General features: G+C 42.6%; 2 protein-coding genes across 4 annotated transcripts in view; one reads left to right on the forward strand and one right to left on the reverse strand.

The window, feature by feature from the left end:
* Positions 1–1,397: 1,397 nt before the first annotated feature.
* On the forward strand, positions 1,398–9,017 carry olfml3a (olfactomedin-like 3a). Its single transcript, XM_019273850.2, has 3 exons — positions 1,398–1,724; positions 3,815–4,127; positions 8,121–9,017. Exons 1-3 carry the CDS (start codon positions 1,614–1,616, stop codon positions 8,903–8,905), a joined length of 1,209 nt encoding a protein of 402 aa, XP_019129395.1. The 5' UTR covers positions 1,398–1,613; the 3' UTR covers positions 8,906–9,017.
* Positions 9,018–11,937: 2,920 nt separating this feature from the next.
* The window catches only part of syt6a (synaptotagmin VIa), a 79,579-nt gene continuing 71,344 nt past the window's right edge, over positions 11,938–20,172 (reverse strand). For all 3 annotated transcript variants that reach the window (XM_027288270.1, XM_019273916.2, XM_010751310.3), the window contains 4 exons: positions 16,857–16,977; positions 15,821–15,992; positions 14,449–14,599; positions 11,938–13,602 (listed from right to left, as the gene is read on the reverse strand). In XM_027288270.1, the coding sequence (XP_027144071.1) occupies positions 13,531–13,602; positions 14,449–14,599; positions 15,821–15,992; positions 16,857–16,977 (516 nt within the window). In that variant the 3' untranslated portion in view covers positions 11,938–13,530. The remainder of the gene's footprint in view (positions 13,603–14,448; positions 14,600–15,820; positions 15,993–16,856; positions 16,978–20,172) is intronic.

The raw sequence follows: 20,172 nt of genomic DNA on the forward strand, positions 1-20,172 counted from the left end.
ACCTGCAGCGTATTACACACACAGATGGGACTGAAGCACAGAGTACACAAATAAACAAAACACGGTGTCACTACGCAACCTCAGGGATTTAAAACTTTATATGTTGTCCCAAAAAACACAATAAAGTTCGAAACGCTTCCTGCGACAGGACGAAAATCTCTCCAGGCTTCAGCATCATCAGACAAATCCTACATTGGACTGCAGGACTGCTTCAGTTCTGCACAGTATTTTATCATCATTGCATGCACATAACAGTTTTATGGCTACATCTGTCAGAGGCACACCCCTCTGTGCAGGCACTCAGTAACGCTTTCTCCACTGCAACAATAACGTGCACTATATTAATGACAATGAGGGCTTAATATTTAACTTTTTAAACAATGTAAGCTCTCTAATGATTGTTTTTGTAAACCCAATATCGTCATTTTAGAATGAATGGCACCATGATTAGTTGCATGGCAGCATCCGGAGTGATTTCTTCCAGGAATAATATTACTGTAGTCAATTCTGAAGTCACTGAGAAAAAGAGTTAGAATAAGTTACGATCAGCGTAACATGCATTACATTTACTCAAGTATGAATTTCAAGAACTTTACTTGAATCTTTTCTTTTCATGCGACTTTCTACTTCGCTACGTTACAGAGAGAAATATTATACTTTTTAAATTTTTTTCCCACATTTATGTAAAAGCTTTAATCACTTGTTACTTTACAGATTCAAATCTTTGCACGCAAAACACACAGAGGTTATATAATATGGTGTTATACAGTAACCAACAGTTTGTACATGTGCAGCAGAAATGATCTGATTAGCCTATTGCAACTGTTTTGATAATTTCAGTCATTTTTCATTAAAAAAAAAAACTTCAGAAAAAGCTGCAAATTCCCACACTTGAATTCTTTTAAAAAATAATTTTGATGTATGACGATATTTCTCACCATTTCTCAACAATGAATCAATTAATTTATGGAGAAAATAAACAGCAGATTAATCCAGAATGAAAAATGACCTCAAACAACCACAACAATAAAATGCTGCTTTTACATGATAAAATATATATTAGTATATCAGCCACAGGGGCCATATTTGTGCATGTTTATAAATACTTAACTCAAGTGACATTTACAGTGCAGAACTCTTATTTTTACAGTGTGTTATTTGCACTTTTACTTGAATAAAAAAGGATCTGAATACTTCCTGCACCACCGGTCGACAGAGCTGTTCCATCGTGTTCTGTCGGTGCTGTAATCCCAGTTTACACGCCTGAGACAGTGTGTACAACATGTGCAACAAACACTCATACACAAGCGCGAGCGCAGCACATTCACTTTTTTGAGGACAGAGAGGGGTGAGAGGCACAAGGCTCCTCCCTGAGAGTTTGTGAAAACATTCCAGCCAAGTGAGGGCAGTGAAAGAATTGGGAACTCTCAGAGGTGGCCTCTTACTCTCTCTCCCTCTCTATCCTTCTCACCTCTTTGCACATGTAGTTAGACTGTACACAAGCGTTTATAGGCTGTGTGAAGCTCTTAAGGACAGTTCTGCAAGGAGGGAAACCTAAAGAATCCCCTAAAACCTGGACAGACAAAGACAGCTGACCTATTGATCGGCTCACAATGAAGCCGGTGTTAGTCCTCCTTGTTTCCACTGCCTGGACTTTGACTGGAGCCCAGTATTACTACCAGGGGCTGATGGATTATCTGGAGAACAGGTTGTTGGCTATCGAGGTAAGAAGCAATACCATTTCAAATGACTGATAATTGGTCAATTTTCTATACTTGCTCTCAATGAACTCATTAAAAAATTAGAAATGCCGGTTCCTGCCTCCGCTTTCTCCTTTTTTAATGTGATTTTAACGAATGCAATCCAATTAATGCGACGTCTGCCCAGCTCATCAACTTCGCAGGGGCCTCTGGGGAGGAATATCACTTGATGCACGCAATGCACAATTTCTGTCCGACAACATTACGGTTTCTTTTAGTGTTTAAGACAATGACACGGTGGTAATGAGTACAAGCTCAACCTCTGCTGCCATGGCATCCAACATCCCAGCAGGCTTATAAAGATGTCTTCTGCAAAAGGTGGAATTGAGTTGTATTACAACAAAGCGCCGGAGGGAAGGGATTTAAATTACTTGTGTTTTTAAAAAGGAGGTTATAAGACGGCAAAGTTTGTGTGTGAAGTGAAGACTTTTGTTGGTTTAAGGTGTAATATGAAATGCAGGATTACACGTCTGGCAACCTCAGGGAGTCATTTCAGCGCTCGCTCATTTAAATGATTCTTTTAATGTATTCTTTTAGGGCACACTTCAACCGTACAGTTACAATGCAAAAAATGACACTCTTCCAGCTGTTATCCACATGAAATGAATTGTCTATTTACAGCTAAACCCTGCTCTCTTTTTTTCGCCCCCTGTGGCTTCCCCTCCGGTCACAATTCCAATATGTTGGCTCAACTTCTGCATTGATGTGAACTCGGCAAGAAAATTCATCAGCGAGTTTTCATTGAACTTTTCATTTCCCTTCGACCACAGGCCCACAGCAAGCAAGATGAGAAAATGAAACGGAGGCGGAAGAGAGAGAGGCAGCGGAGAAGCCGTCAGTTATTACATCTCTCGCTTTGAATAATTTACCCGTCACCCTGACTGTGTCAATCACTACTCTGAGAAACTCAGTGCTCTGTTGTATTTGGCGATGGTGATAACGGTCTGATAGGGACATTTTACTGTCTCTGATTTATTGTGGTTGCCAGCAGGACCAGTTTGCAGCCATGCAGCGGCTCTGCGAGGCTGTCCTTAGACACAGAGGTGATGTGGGCTGCTATAACCTGCTCACAATATTAATGAGGATAAAATGATGATGATTTGCAAGGATGTTTATCATGTTCTTGCTACCATTACTAATTAAACATAAGGTGCACCGGAGGCGGCTGGTCGTTAGTTTTGAACATACTTGGTTGTAAGCCTACAATAACTAATTTTTGGCCCCTTTGGGAACAGTAGAAAAGACATGATCACCCATCATCCAGCAGTTACAGAGAAATGTTCACCAGCTAGTTGCTGTCTGTCTGCAGGATGCATCATCTGGGGACCATGAACATTTGGTCAAAATCTTCTAGATGTTGACATAAGAAGGGGAAACTTCTGACCTGCAGATGATGCTAGAACGATCAGAGGCTCACTGAATTCAGCAAGACTCATCCTCTGTGGATCATGAATGTACACGATGTCATGACAATCCAGTTAAAAGTTCGGGGGGGGTCTGTTGACTAAAATATCCCCAGAACTGTTGGATGGATTGCCATAATAAAACACTTCTGACTTGATGGTGATCCATGACTTTTTGTGTCATGCCACCAGCGGGGATTGCGCTGAAATTTGGGCAGACATTCATTTCCCAACACAAAATGGTTTGTAATAACTTTGGTGATCTGAAAGGGTCGAAAGTCCTGCAACAGATGCAGTATACAGAACAACTTTAGCATCAGATACGGTGACCAGACGAAGATGGGTATCTCGAGTCCACACAAATATCTGTAAATGACTCAAGTTACATTTATCATGTTCTGTCCAACTCATGCCCCATTAGTGCCTACATGAGTTTGAAATATGTACAGGCAAATGTTTGGTCTTGTGGCCTTCATCAGGTTCATCCGTAACGTAACTTTTGTTCACGAACAACTGTCTGCAAAATGACATTCACGTCAGCGTCATTAGGAAATGTTAACGATCATCAGCATGCTGTTTAAGGTTTCTGCTCGGACAGTTTGTTGTGACAGTTTATATAACGCTTGTTTTGCTCTGCCCACATCTGGTCAGGACCGAATGCAGTTTTGGCACGAGCAGTCCATTCGCTTCCACACGGAGATGAGGGATTTTAAAAAGCTAACCGCCGAGGCCATGGACGGACTGAAGAATGAGCACAGCTTGCTTCAGAGAGACATCGAAGGAACCGTGGTCCAAGTGGACCGGGTGGAGCGAGAGATGGACTATGTGGAGACTCGGACTTCTCCTCGGGCCTGTGCGAATAAGGCGGACAAGGTGGTGGAGCAGGGAGCCTGGGGGCTGGAGGAGAACAGAGGAGAGCAAGAGGAGGAAGAAGACTGGGAGGAGCTGTACTCCAGGGTCTCTGGTGGGTTGCAGGGAAGCACACACACACACACTTCAGCCAAATGTCCTTTGCTGACTGCTTTTGATCTCTCATTTTCATTCCCTGACAGAACCTGAAGGATGCATAGTTAAATTTAGCATTCCACATCACACCGAGCACTATACCGCCCCCCTTTTTTTTTGCAGAGTCGCTGTCTAGGAAAAGCTATACCACTGGAAAATAGGAAACAAACGCAGCGCTGTTACAAGTCATTTAACTGAGTGCTTTGAGTCAGTGGGCAGTCATGTTTTCCAGGAGAAATGTGGCTTGATGCAACTCATTTATTTCCACAGAGCTACTCCCCCCCCCCCCCGCTTGCTTGTGCTGTTCGAGGCGCCGTATTTGTCTTTATAATCTTCAGATCCCGAGGCGTGCTACTACAAACGGTGCTGAGTCATTTACTCTCTGGATATACAGAGACTTGTTAGAACCATTTCAAAAGCATGATGTGGAAAGTTGTGAAACCACATCTTGATTCCATCGAACACTGTAATGTGCACATTAAAGAAAAACAAATCCATGTTTTTGCACTTAACTGCTGCTGAAAGCTGAATTCCATCTCTTCATCTTCAAAGCCGAAAAAAAAATATCGATCTCTTTATTATTCTTGTTCTCGAGTTAATAAGGCGATCGATAGCACATAAACGCTGTGAATCATAATGCAAGTCCACATACATAATAGAGTTGATGATGTACAATGTGTGTCTATCTGGAGCTGTGTCTCTGCAGAGAGGAGGGACAGGAAGCTGCCCTAAAGCCGTGGTGTTACTCTCCCGAGCTCGGCTCACACAGTGAGCCATTGTGAACGCTGTGAAGTGACCCAAAACGAACTTTTACCGCATTGTAGGAGGGGGGGGGGACCCATTTTCTGATTTGTGAGCATAATGCTAATTTCGCCCCTGGACATATCAGCGGGACATCCTTTTTTGTCTGTGTGTTTTAGTGAGAGCAGCGTATTAATCTCAACTTCTTTTTTCGCCCCCCCTCCCAGGAAGCATCCTCGTGTGGTCTGTGCCGAACTAATCCTTCCTCTCATGAGTCTGTGTGTGTCTAATTTCCACCCTGACTACTTTGAATTTGCCTTAATTTGGAGAGTGACTGCTGTAGGCTGCTTGATGTCCTCTAAATGGGGAGGTCGCAAAAAGACATTTGAGCTGAGGAATGAGACCGCTAATGGAACTGTGACAGAGGAGGATGAAAATCGAAATTATAATTATTAAGTTAACACCTGTGAGATGTTTTTATAATGCGATTTGAGATGCAGCATCTGAACGTGGCCTTAACATACAACTCCCCTGAGGAGACTTTAAAAAAAACAAAAACAAACTACAATCCTCGACTGCATAACATTAAATATTCATGACTAAACAAACAATAAAAAAAGGATAAAATATCCACAGGTTTTATTTATTAATGGACCAGGGTGCAGGATTTAGTGGCGTTGTAGCATTGTAGTTGTGAATTGCAACACCCTCGCCTCACTCTTTCGTGAAGGAGAAACTACAGCGGCAGCAAGATGTGCAAAAAACGTGACACATCTAGAGTTGAAGATGTCGGACCTCGTCCATGTTTATACACGTTATATTCCATTTCTGTCATATTCTGTAAATAGAGCCCCTCGTTAATCACGCTGCAAGTACAATGTGTACTTTGTTAAGCTCTCATTAGTTGGAGGGAGAGCGCAGTGGCAGATGTGTTTGTCTCGATGAATATGTTAAGTCTCGTCTGTCTGACTCATTGATCCTTTGTCTCCGATCAGGAGACAGAAATCGGTTGAGGCAGTTTATTGTCTCAAAAGATGTAGAAGCTCATCTGGAGCAACTAGAGGAGCCGAGAAGACTGTGGAGTCGAAACCAAAGATTAGGTGAGCACACAAAAAAACTAGGTAGCGACGTTTTTGGCCATAATGTCTGTGCTGCATGGGAGACTAAACAATCTGGCACGGTCCGGATGGATGAGTCAGCGGGGGTTTTATACTGCACAGTTGATGAGTTGATCAGCTGCAGGTGCTTCAGTAGATTGACAGGCGAGAAGAACCAGGAGGTCAGGCCTGGCAGATGCAGCACACAGAGAGTGACAGACTGGGAACAACTATGAAATATTAAACAAACAGCAGGAAAACACAGAGGAGAGAGGGCACGGCTGGTAAAATATTCCAATAGTAGTTCACTATGATGATTCAGTGGTGTCAGAGCTGCCGCGTCATCCACCCTGTTAAAAAATTAACAACTTACCGACTGGCTGCAGCGTTAAATCAAATGGAAATATTCTCGATTCTCAAAGTTGAGCTTCAGTGATGAGATCTCCCCTAGAACTTCATGAAGTTCTGTGATTTCGACCCACCTTTGTTGTTTTTGAGTTTGTTCTTGACCCGTCGGACGGTCAGACGGGTTTAAAAAGTCTATTTTTTATTTTTCTATCTGCTTCTTACCGTGAACAACGTGATTCTACATGAGCAAAACTTTCTGTGAGAACAGTTTGAGTTGTTTTCTCTCTGCCTAAAACTTTAATAAAGAAATCCGCGTGTCGTCAATCGGCAGTTCACAGGTTTCCACGAGAGTCCGAGATCTCTTTAATCGATACACTCGTCAAGGCTGCTCCTCTCTGACTCATCTATCAGCCCCCAGGACGGTGACCCATCGACTCGACCCATCGACTCTAAACGGTCATACTCATCGGTCATTAGTCTACAAACGAGGAAACGTGTTCACCTTTACAGCACTATCCTCTGACCTCGGTTACCATGGTAATGATCAGAATGGGGCCTGCTCTGTATCCTAAAGAGAAGAAGTCAGTGTCCCCACAACAATCTAAGATTTAACCGTCCTGCTCGTTATTGGCTTTGGGGAAGGAAGGAACATTACTCCATATAGTGTCATGTTTGCGAAACATATTTGTCAGTCCTCAACCTAAAGATCTTTTGCAACAATAAAACATACTGTTTCTTATGTCACATACAGTATTACTAGTACCGGCTCTGCACTGCAGTACAAGAACCTCCTACATGGATCATCAACCAATGAGTGTGCTGACAGGCAGATAAGTCTCAGTCATTTAGCACAATGTGTACGATACAGCCGTTAACTGCATATTTAAGAGGGTTTTGATTTTAGAATTCGTTTTTCAACCAGCTCATTGAGCTAATGTCAGTGCTAGGCTTAATTATCTCCCATTCATTGAGTTTCATGCCAATAGTAAAAAAAAGATTCACACTGGTTTTATAAAATATCTGGTTCTTTGATCAAAGGATTAAGTTTATGTACGTTAAAACTTTGCATCCTATCACCGAGCTGCTAAACCGGCGTAATCAGTTTACGTTTTGATTCTGGGTTTATTTTACATGAATTCGTTTGTTTCGTTCCCACAACTGCAAAAATAACGAAAAAAATGATCACAGTGTTGCAGTCGAGACCACCTAAACTGAGACCAGCGCGTTTAAAAAATAAGTTATGATCAAGACCAAGACAAGGCCAAGACTTTGAAAGGTTGGGACCAAGACAAGACCAAGACTCCACAGGATATAGCCTACTTAGGTAATATTCACCAAATCTGTCTCAGTAAGCGTTGCAATGCTGGGTTTAAATACAGCTGTGTGTTTTCTTTTGGACACTAGTTTGCAGATGAATTCTTTGTGGTTTAGGTAATCGAGTTTTACTGCAGAAGATGTGGCCGACATCTCCCCGAGGACGGCCACAGCTTCTTCTCTTATTTCACACTTTCTTGGAGTTCATGTGAAAAAGGGGGCCGGGGGCCGGGGGCCGGGGAGAGGTGACGGCCTTTAAAGAGAAACAAAAAAATTCAAATCAGAGTTATTGGTTGCATTGGAAGCGGTTTTGAGAGGGATGGGGATTGTTACATAATTTGAGAGAATCTTGAGGTGAAGCAACAGTTCAACAAACTGTGGACATTTTCTCTCATGATCATTCACTTTAAATCACAAAAACATCCTTCTCTTCGTCTTCTCTCTCACTGCAGACTGCGTGGAAATCATCTCCTCCATCAGATCGGTGAAGATCCTGAAGAGAGTGGGCAGTCCCAAAGGCATGTGGACCCGCGACCCGAGGTCGTCCAGGGTTTATGTCTTTAATGGAACATCAGGAGACATCGTCTCCCAGTTCAACTCTGTACGTGACTTCTCCAGCTCTGTCGGTCTCGCCAGCAGCAGACAGATCAGGCTTCCATCGGAGTGGAGCGGCCCTGGCAGCGCTGTTTATAACGGATATTTGTACTACATTCAGCACGAGGCCGATATGGACTTGCAGGTGGTCAAATACGACCTCCTGAGCGCCTCGGTGACAGACATTGCCATGTTCCCGGTGGAGAGCCACGCTACTGTTTACACCCTCAACCCAGAAATTGTTGTGGACCTCGCAGCCGACGACGAGGGCCTCTGGCTCCTGTACGCCGCCGGCGACAGCGAACCAAACATCAACCTCGCAAAGATGGACCCCGCCACGCTTGATATAGAAGAAATCTGGGACACCAGATGCCCGCGGGACAATGCAGAGGCGGCTTTTGTAGTCTGTGGAACCGTCTACGTCGTCTACAACACCAGCCCAGCCAGCCGGTCCAGAATTCAATGCGTGTTTGACGTCAACGACATGGTGATCAACGCGGAGGCTCCCTTGCTCTACTTTCCCAGGAGGTATGGCTCCCACGCCAGTCTGAAATACAACCCCGAGGAGAAACAGCTCTACGGCTGGGACGACGGCTACCAAATCATTTACAGACTGACCATGAAGAGGAAACTCTTGGTCTGACAGCAGGGAAGCGGTGTTATGTTTTCAAAGGCGAGGATGAAAAATAGGAGCCGTAAATTTGCTCAAGCTATGAACCAGAGTCCCGGCATACTTTTTATCCACGGTAGATTCGAAACAGATCAGACTTCACATCACAGATTTTTTTCTGTTTTTGGACTTTTATGCACCAATTTGATCTTCTTTTGTGTGTGTGTGTGTGTGTGTGTGTGTGAAAATGTCGCTTTGTCTATTAGAGGCTGTCAAGTCTCGGCTATGCATCGTGTGCACCCACCCCTCGTTTAACTTCAGACGAAATCTCATTTCCTCCTCTGTCCGTTCCTGCTTGTTAAGCCACTGGCTGTGCTGTCATTAGGCTATATGTGTGATTTCTGATGTGTGTGTGTGTGCGTGCCATGAAAACACACAGCGCCCAACACATTTTGCATAAATCCTTTAATCAAAGAAAAGAAAATGTCACAGAACCGATAACATCACATCCTGTAGGAGAGAAAAAACCCAAACTTTTATTTTTTTTTTATCCTGTTGATTTTCACTCATCGAAACAAAGAAAAAAAAAGACTTGTGCTGCAAATACTGTATGCTATTATCAATTTACTTTATTACACACTGGGGGTCACTTGTTATTGTGAGTCTTGATCATCTAAAATCTAAAAAGGAAACTCATAATAGACTTTTTTTTTTTGTCGATATCGATCACCAGAACATTTTCTCAAACATTTCTATTATTACAAATACAAAAATGTTCAATAAAAAATATTGGAAATTCAGTGCTGTCATAACAGTTGGAAGGGATTTACAAGATCATATCAAGAAACGTTACAATATTAGGCAAAGCTAGAAGGAGCTTGAAACAGTCCATAAAACTGAGGCGATTGATTCAACAGGTCTCATCTACTATGAAAACACGGCACATCGTCAGAGAAAACGTATCGACCATCGTAGAGCACGTGTTCGAAAGAAGAAAAAAACAAGGAGGAACAGAGATTTCAACCACTTGTCTCGAGTCTATGAGTGACGCCGTTAGTCTAGAACAACTGTGTGAAAGAGAGCAACGACTCGAACTGTCACACTCGTGTAAGAGGTGTTTGATGCTTTGAAACAATAGCGCGCTGACTCATTCTAACAACTGCCAATTAGAGAAATGCCACGGCTCTGTAGACGCTGACCCGTCCACCCATCAGCTGCCCCCGCGCTGTCGTCTCGGCCTCTCGCACACACACTGAGCTACTAAACGTCTCGCTCTGGGTAAACTTAACCCCCCTCCGGCGGAAATGGATAAAACAGATCTGGAAGGGTCTGCTGAATGCATCTGCTTATGTCTTGATGTCTGGCCCCCCCCCCCTCGACATTTTCACAAACTCCATGATATATAGCGTGTTCATCGTACAAGCTGAATGAGACACCAGCAGTCTGGACGGCTCGTAATGCCAAGAACATTGTCACAGACCAGATTAAAGATGTTGAGATAATACGGATGCTATTCAATAAATTGTCCTCGTATTGAAAAGAAATTATCTGTACAAGCTTTACCAAATATTATCTGTGCATGTCTCCTGGCAGCTTTTCCAGCCTCATATTCACGTCGGCTTAACATTTCACGGCCCAAATGGGCTGATGGTATCTGTGTGTGCCAATTACAGAACCACAGAAACTACTTCGACTGGAGGGTAAACCTGAAACTGGAGGAAAATAATGTTAATAGATGCAAATTTATCGTGTTTTATTCTTTTAACAAAGATCTTACTAATATTTTTAACTGAAATCTATAGACAAATTTCTAAAAAACTGAAGGATGCGCCTGCAGCACAATGTCATGATAGCTTGTGCCTGTCACGCAGGCTTTATATATTTATATATTTGTGTTGCAGTAGAAACAATAAGTCGTAATAACGCAAGCTGCACTAAGCTGGCTCCTGCACAAAGATCAAAAACAAAACATCTAGATGTGGTGGAAACAGACTTAATGAATAAATCATGATTCGGGTACATGGAGACGAAGGAGACTGTTCCCCAGATTAAAGCTCCAGTGTGCAGGATTTAGCGACATCTAGTGGTCTAGTTGTGGATTGCAACCCCCTCTGCTCACCCTCCCGTTTTAAGCTTGAAGGAGAAACTACAGCGGCCACAAAATATGTGAAAATCTAGAGCCAGTGTTTAACGTTTTCCTTCTGAGATACTGTAGAAACATGGCGACTCCTTCCAAGTTCATGATTCTTATTTCCAGGTGATCATTTATTATATTTGATTTCTGCCATATTTTTGTAAATAGAGACCTCAAAACTTTTACACACTAGACCTTTTAATTTGTGAATTTCAAATTAATTCCAGATGTGTCCTCTACATGTTTCATACCATCTGATTATGTTGTGTGCGCCCCCGTAGCGCCTGAATAGGGAATTTGTGCCAAAACATTAATTTGCATTTCCTTTTGTAGTTTTTGTGGACATTTGGTTAAAGATTGCGTTTAGTTTGGACGGAGTGTGTAACCGTCTTCCTCTTGGTTCCTGTGCAAAACCATCCACCATCTTATTGCTCCGGCCAGAACGCTACATGCTAACGACTAATTATGCACTGAACTGAAACGACAGATTCTTTTATGGGATATGGAATAAATTTCACACTGTGCTTCCCATTTGTGCATCGCATGGCTTCGAAAAACTACCTCTCAAGTTGATCCTCTCATAAGCTCTCCAGTCGTTCTACCCCTCCCGTCTGTGCATCCGCGACTCAGTGCTCGGAAACGACTTCTACTGGAGGACAATAATGTGAATAGAAACCGAATTATTACGTTTTATTCTCACTACATGCAGCAGAAGGCTGATACAGAGGTGCAGGTGGTCAAATACGACCTGCCGAGTGGCTCGGTGACTCCACAAAGCTGTTCTGAACCTTCGTAATACATAATATGTTCATTTGAAATCTATAGATGTGCTGTTTAAAGACAGTATTTTTGGCCTTAACTGGAATTTTGTGCATCTTTTATCCGATATAAAGAAAACTGATAGAACTGATGCTGTATTCTTTTTCTCTCACACATCAAATATCATCAAAGATAATCCAACGACCACGTTGCGGATCAAGCGTCTCCGTGGCGAGTTTCAAATACACGTTATCCCTGTACAACAGCGTGATTAATGGCAGGATAAACATCGAGTTCAAAAGACGAATATGTTCACCTTTTTTCAGAGTTTTTCTCAATCATCACCACCAACAAGGCTACATATATTCAAAATGTCAGTTATGTTTTTGTTTTTTTATTGTTTTTTTTCTTCTTTTTAACTTGATACATCTCGTTTTATCTTTTCTGATTTTCTGTTTTAGGAAAAAAAACAAAAACAAAAAAACATACATAAAGGCTACAGCTTTACATGAAACTATACACATCTACCGAAAACCCAAACAAGAGGAGACAAAGAAGTGCTTTTTGAAACAGCAACGTGTGTCTGAAGGAAAACATGACTTTAGTTTTTTTTTTTATGTGTGTTTGTTTGAGTTGAGTTTTCATTCGGAAGAAAAAGGGGTGACATCTCTCAAAAAGCAAACATCAAACAGAGAGAAGGAGGTAAGGGTGTGTAAAGTGTGCTCACAGCTTCCCTGTTTACAGAAACCTCCAGAGCTCGCTTCACTAAAAAGCTTGTTTCTGTCAAAAGCTTTTCTTCTCAGGTTGTTGTTTTTTTTTTACAACTTTTATCAGGTAATTCAACTTTCTTCTTCCTCTTGTATTGAAAATCAGAATTGAAATCAGAGAAATCGGTTATAACTGCAGCCAATGAGCTCTCGGTTGAATACCAATAATTCTTCATCTTCTTTCGTGACATAAAACTTCTTGGCTGCACAAAAGCTACAAATCTGTAAGAATTAACCTTCCCGGATAATTGCTTATGCTTTTTGATGAAACTGGAAGTACAGTGAACTGAGCTGGATCTTTGATATTCGTTCCAGTTTTGCTACTCACGGACAATAACAATAACTAACGGAGCGGTTTTACATCTAACAGTTCCAAAATGCTACAGTTCAGAATCGTTTTTATTCTAATACAGAACTGTGAAATTCAATGAGAGAGCTGTAGAGTTTTGACATTGCTTCAGATCCCCTCTAAGATTGTCTTTTTTTTTCGTCACCCCGCGTCCTCGGCTTCTCTTGGTGAAACTTCCGCTGCTCTCAGGAAAAGGCCGACTGAGTTTTCCCATCAAAGAGTCTCAGCGGCACAAAGCTGGATCTTCGGCGTTTCTGTAAAAAGCCTCCCGCGAGGACGCAGAGATCCGTTTCACCTCAGCTCGGACAGCTCAATATTAAATGTCTGCAGGCTGGAACGTCCGGCCAATTTCTTCTGAGGGACAACAAGGGCAGCTCTGGGTCATCACAACACCCACATTTCAAACTTTTAACCCCGAAAAGACTGCGCTTTCACACAACTAACTGACTGACGGTGGTCCTAGATCAGTTCTTAGGAGTGCTCTGGGACTAGACTTGAGGAAGGGAGGGACAGAGAGAGAGGGAGAGAGAGAGAGAAAGAAAGGGAGAGACAGTGGGGTTGTGTTTCTCCTCAATCAGACAGACAGGAAGTAGATCAACAGGAGGGAGGAAACCCCCTATCTGGGCTGCTGGGTCACAGGTGGCTCTGCTCAGGGACTAGCAGGGGGCCTGGGTGAGGGGCAGGAGCCTTGGCTGTCAAAGCTGGCTGTCCTCGCCTTCCACTGCAAGACGGACAGACAAAAGGAAAATGATTTATAACGCCTGGGCTGATTATTTTTACAGCACCGTCACTGTCAGGGCAGTTTCAACGCGATGCAAAGAGAGAGTCGATGTTCCAGCCGCTAGGAGTTTGGTACAGGAAAAAAACTCAAGAAAACAAAGAACATACTGTAGATTTAATCATTCATATCTGTCTTTGGTCTTTAAATACTGAATACTTTACTTTTTGCTTCACTCCTATTTGGAGGATTATGCTCTACAGTACATTAAAATTCCCACAGTCTCTCTGGGGACGTAAACAGAAAGTGTGTTGTCTTGGATCAAACCCTCGGAAAGTGCGCTGGGCTCTGAAGACAGTTTGACATAGTGGCCAAACTGTGGATACTTTTGCCACCCAGCGAAAAAGTTTCACTATCAGAATTTGATCTGTTTGGTTCGATAATTAAGGTAGAAGAGAAGTTAACAGAGGTATCCAGTTCTACTTAATTTATGTTTAACTTTAATACTGAGAAAATCTTGAAAGCAGAAAGATTTTCTGCCCGGTTCTGAACTTATAAGGAGAATCTTTTTTTTGGACGTTTATTTGTGATGGACATTTGGTGTCTTTGTGTTCAAATCCCTCCATGAGCTGTTTTGTCAGGCACTGCCGCTGCTTCTGCTACTGCCGTTGGCGTTCGTAAGCAGGACAAACTACAAAACTACGATAACTACCACCATGTCTCAGATTACCTGCACCCCCCACCTTCCAAAACCTCAGAGGCAGAGGTTTCAAACTGTGACTCGAGAGTTACCCTCTCGGTTTTTATTTCTAATCCTAAATAAAGAACATGTACTGTACTTAAACCTACCTCCTTCTCAGATTTCTTGGACTCCAGCAGGGGGTGCCAGTGTGCAATGGGCTTACGTGGATAAGCCAGCATTTCGTTCCAGTGGTCCCTGCCAAGTCCCTCGGCATTGCATCCAACCCTCATCACACCAATGATCTCATTATGACCTACCCTGTGGGGACAACACACGTACTGTATGAACACATATGACATAACCTGATGCAACATCTCATCCATCGAATTGATGTTTATAATTTGCAGAAAAGGCATTTTGAAATTAAAGGAGACGCGAATCTGAATCTGGACGTCCTGTCGATTGACACAGCGAGTCTGCAGCTGACGGACTCTGTGACACGAGAATTGACTCATCTCTAGACGGTCATCAAAGCAGATCTTTGCTTCACTTAAAATGTCTGAAGTGTAAATGAAGGCAGTGGTTTTCTTTTCCTTGACTTAATCCCAGGATTATAAGCAAAAAGTGAATTAATCCTAGCATGAGAGCAGACGGCAAAGAAAGCACAAGAGCTTGTGTTTGGTATCTGCTCCTCTTCTACACACTCACAGTCTGACCTTTAACTTGCATGGTCTCATTCTGTCAGCTGCGCTGCACTGCATTACGCTTTCTCCCTTTCCTGTTGTAGCTGCACATAAAAGGTAGTGCACGACTTCATGTCTGATAAACTACAATGTATCTGACTTTAATTTGAAAATGAGGGATAATCAAAAAGTCTTAAATTGATTATTTATTTTCCCTCGTTGAAAACTCCAGAGTCAATAAATGTGCAAATTTTTCATTTTAAAAGTTTAACTACTTAAAAGTCAATGTGTGCAGAAGGTTCCAGGCTTCAAACACACGTATTGGATCCGTGAAGTCAACAAATGCAGTTGCTCAAATGTCCAACTTCACAGCAGAAATAAACATGTTTACAGCCTGGTACAAAAAACAGTTTTGGTCTCTGTAGCTAATTTCCCCGTTCATGACAACTGTACTGAGGGTGAATTTATATACAACTCACCTGTTCACATTATATTAAGGCTTAAAGTTATGCAGGATTAACAGTATGGCCAATTTAACTAACAGGTGTTTCTTGTTTGAGCACCCAGGCGTCATTCGGCCTCGGATCCACAACTGATCCACGATTTCTAGATTACCCAGGATGCGAAAGAGGCAGGACTGCCAAGGTGTCTCTTCAGACACCTGTGGGTAATGTCATGCATACGCCGTCCACTCTTTATAGAGCGTCAGTGATTTTATCGTGATCGACTCCAAATTAGCTGCGATGTCACAAAATCGTGCTCTTATGTACACAACATTCAAATAACAAGAACAAGAATTGTTCTGCTCAGACGTGACGCTAAGTTAGATTATTATTATTTTTTGGTTTGTACGTACAAATCGTAGTCCATGACAGAGATGTGCAGGCTGACGTGGTCCATGCTGTCCGGAGGGATGTCAAAGATGATGGCCTCGTTGTAGGTTGGATTCAGCGTGTTCTTTTTTATGCTCGTCTTCTTCTTTTTCAAACGTCTCCCGTCACATATGAGTGACACTTTGACATAGGGATCTAATCAGTGACAAGGACGACAAGGACAGAGTCACTTTATCGAGAGGAAAAAAAGGAAAGTATCATCGTACTTGGACGCTGTAAGTTATCCATCTCATTTAGGAAACTGCCAGAGAAATAATTAGCATGAAGATCAGGCTTGTGGGATTATTAACAGAGAGAGCAGAGCTTTTATAATGTTTGTCCTGACTACCAAAACATCTTCAATCAGTAATGCACATAAACGTAGGTGAGTCGACGCCTTGTGTAAACAAAAAAGATGGGAGGGACGTGGATGGCTTAAACAGCGTGACCAAGAAGAAAGCTTCCAGATGAATTCGTACCCTTCGTATGATTCATCATGCTCCGCGTTAGTCAGATGTAAGCTGCCCTAAATCTATTAAAGACAAACAAGAGTGCTTGCCTTTGCAGCCCAGTGTGCTCGAAGGCACAATTTGATAGCTACGTTTTTTTACGACGCAGAGACTGAAATAATGGCGGACAGATAAACCTCCTAAAAACTCGGGGGGATTAAAAAATTTGTGAAATGTCATTAAACATGGGCGGGGAAAAAGACCACTTTGAATTACACCTGAACCTGCCGATTAATGCCCAATAAATGTCACGTTTTTTACAAGCGGCAGTCGATTAACATAAATAGCCCGTCTGCCAACTGTTTGCTGACAGTGTCTTAATATCGCAAGTGTTGAATGTTAATAACTGCTGAAATAAACAGAGCGCAGCTGATAGAGATGGCTCGCCGCTGTTTGTTCACTTTATCTGACAGGATTACAATTGGGTATTCACAGAGGGGATCATTCATTTTTTAAGCCATTGCAGCTGTAAGTGAATCACACAAACACACACACACACACACACACACACCTGAGTATCCAGTGATGTCCATGGCTTTGAGGTTCCTGCACTTGATGACAGTAAGTGTGAGTCTGCCCGCGGTCGGCAGGTAGCATAGTGAAAACATGATCTCCCCGAGGTCGACGCTTTCCTGTGGGAACACACACACACACACACACACACACACACACACACACACACACACACACACACACACGTGTGAAAAATCCATTTCACATTTACATTCAACGCTGATGCTTTGATCCAGAGTGATGTTTAATAACCGCCTCATCCTCCAGGTCTGTTTCTGGGATCAATGCTATATTTTATTTATAGTCTGCTGTTCAGTCAATGAAACACACACAAAAAAAAAAATGCTATAATTAATGTGTCGTTTGTTATCCTTCTCAAAAAATATGGTAAAGTTCACGGTGGCCTTTTGTTCCCACAGGTAACAAAATCAGATTAGAGAATAGAAAACCAGCTAATTGGACGACAGCTTAGACATGAAGCTGAGAAAAAAATATATAATATGACGCAAAATAATAAACTCCCTCTACTTCTATTTGCATTTTTGGCTTGAGGAATTTTGCATTGTGAGCCTGTTGTTTGATAATTACAGGTGCAGGAGGGATGCAGGCGTATTGTGAGCTGTGCAGAAAAGACAAATGGATATTGTCGTAAAAAAGCACGGCGCGAAGGAGTTGCATAGTCGACATTTTGTAGCACGGGACAATAAAAATCATCGTAAGCTTTGCCTAATGCGCTTTCTTGCAGAGATTTAGATCAGACCCGCCCCCCCTTATGTTTGTGCATTAAGGACAGGAGATGATTGGCTTAGCTTAGCATAGGGAAGCAAGGTTCAATACACCAGCACCCAGCCAAGACCTGGTCACACCAATATAATTCTATTTTATTGACGAGCTGTGAGCTAACAAGTTTGCTGTTCATAAATTATTAGCTGAGAAAAAACCTCATGCAGTTTAGTTTAAAGATGAACAGTCTTTATGCCTCTTTATTGCCTTACACGCCCAGGAACTGCTTCGCACAACACCTGTAGACACCTCCAAGGCCCGCCTGGGTGAAGGCAAGATGGAGGGACCAGTGGAAGGCAGCAGTATCATCCAGACTTCACCAATTCATCGAGGACCCGACAGATGTACCTGACCTCCCCCCGTAAGGAGTGGACAACACTCACCTGAGGACAGGTGTGGGACGTTTCGGTGCAGCAATGCAGAAGTGGGGTCTTATTGCCCATTGCCAATGTGGGGACCCACTACAGACTGGAGCATGTGACAACCAGCTGTCCCATATACCGGCCACCAAATGGAGATCGTGGCTTAATTGACCTAGACAGTGACACGGAGCTGAAGGTCTAAGGACGTACGAAAGAAGAAGTCTTTATGCCTAAACCTCATACTACTAATACGACAAACAACTATACTACTGCTACACAAAGCTTTAAATAAAAGTGGATGGTGCAGCACAGCTACAATAGTTTCCAATATTTTGGGCTGCCCTTCAAACCCTGGCAAAGATCGCTTACTGTTTGTCATTATAAGCTGTCATGGACAAACACCTAAAGACCTAAACTACAAAACAATGCTAAAATTATGACTGACCTCCCGATAAACTCCACGATACATTTGCCAAACAGCAAATTTCCTTATTCTCACTGTAGAAAACATCATTCTGATCATGTTTGCAGACGACGATCATCATCAAATTAAAACAAAAAGAGAGGACATTAAGTTTGCAGCTCAGCAACCTCAACATAATGTAGCCTAATTACCCACAATCAAGTAAAATGAGCATTTTTAGACTTCTAACACCAAGATGTCTCGTGTACAAATGTTTTCTAGACTTCAAATTACTCCTGAGACAAACGCTTGCCAAGCACAACATGTCCACCTACTGAAACATTAGCTTTCACTTGTGCGGAGACAGTCCTGTTTGAGTCTCTGCCGAGCTGATAGTCTCAAGTGGAATGAAAAGTCCTGTTATCGGACTGTCTCCTGTGAGTTCTTAGCCCCATCCTTTAAACAGTATTAAGGTCGCGCAGACCCCTAATCTCTCTGAATGAGCTTGGTGAGAAGCCCGCTGATTGTCAAATCTCGACACGTCCTGCAGTCTTAACGTCTCTCTTCACGCACACAGCTGCGATTTGGCTGGCTTTCTTCTTCTGCCGACGTGGAAGTGAGGGATTTCGTGTTTTGAAGGGTGTGAACGTTCGGCCGTGATGTGAGAGCGCAGCAGAAATGTCAAGTGTTGTAAAAGCATGAAGTGACACTTTGATTGTCCTTGTACAAACAGCACAGGCTGTTTTGGTGCCAGTCAGTATCATCTGTACTGCAGTAATCATAATTTAGCCACGCCAGCGTCATAGGCTCCGGGGACGGCTACGTCTGTTGATCGGTCATTGGGTCAGCGCACCACTTTGGTCCAGACTGAAATATCTAATATAACTATTTGATGGATCACCGTGAAATGACGTACAGACATTCATAACATTAGCATTTGGCTCTAGCAGCATCTGCTTTAAAGTTGACTGTCAAGTCAATTACTTATTAGTCTTTTATTGTATTTACATTTACAATGCCGTATTTATTACAAACTATGGAGGCCCTATAACAAAGACTGATTAGCTCTTGTTTTTTTAGCCTCCTTCCACCTGATAAATCGTCTCCTGAATTCATTCGACCTTCCCAAAATAGTTTATTAAGATCGAACACACATGAGGAATGGTCTGAAGTCGCTACTAGTCGCCTCCAGACTCTTTATCTCACTAATCCTCGTAGAAATTGGTGTTATCGATAAATATCTCTCCTTGATCTATGAACTGAAGAAAGTCGCTCGCTCTTTTCTTTCGCCGTCCCTCCCTCTGCTCGATACCAGTGTCTTTTCAACACATTAAACTGCACAGCGGTGTTCAAGTGTCTCAATGTTACCCAAGACTTACATTACACACTTCATGTTTGTTTTTTTGGTTTCTACTGAGCCACACCATCTGTGCATTCTTTACGTTGCCAATCTTGAATTTAATGTGAGCGAGGGCTTTTGTCATAAAATCATTCGGTGGTTCAATAAAGTTTGTGTGCCAAAAGGAGAGAGGGCCGCCTGCTTTTCTGCCTCTTAAGCAATAACGTCGAGATTATTGAACAATCCTTGAAGAAGCTCAAGTTCAACAAAACTGTCAGGTACGAGGCCTCCGTGGAGGCGATAAAGTGACGAGGCGTTCTAAGCTCAAAAGGTCCCTAACATGGCGCCGGAGACTAGCTCCAGAAAACGTTCCCTGGACATCTTCAACAAGTAACAAAGCTAACAGACACATAATTGCATTGAGTGA

The sequence above is a fragment of the Larimichthys crocea genome, chromosome XV, assembly GCF_000972845.2.
Source record: "Larimichthys crocea isolate SSNF chromosome XV, L_crocea_2.0, whole genome shotgun sequence".
Lineage (NCBI taxonomy): Eukaryota > Metazoa > Chordata > Actinopteri > Sciaenidae > Larimichthys > Larimichthys crocea.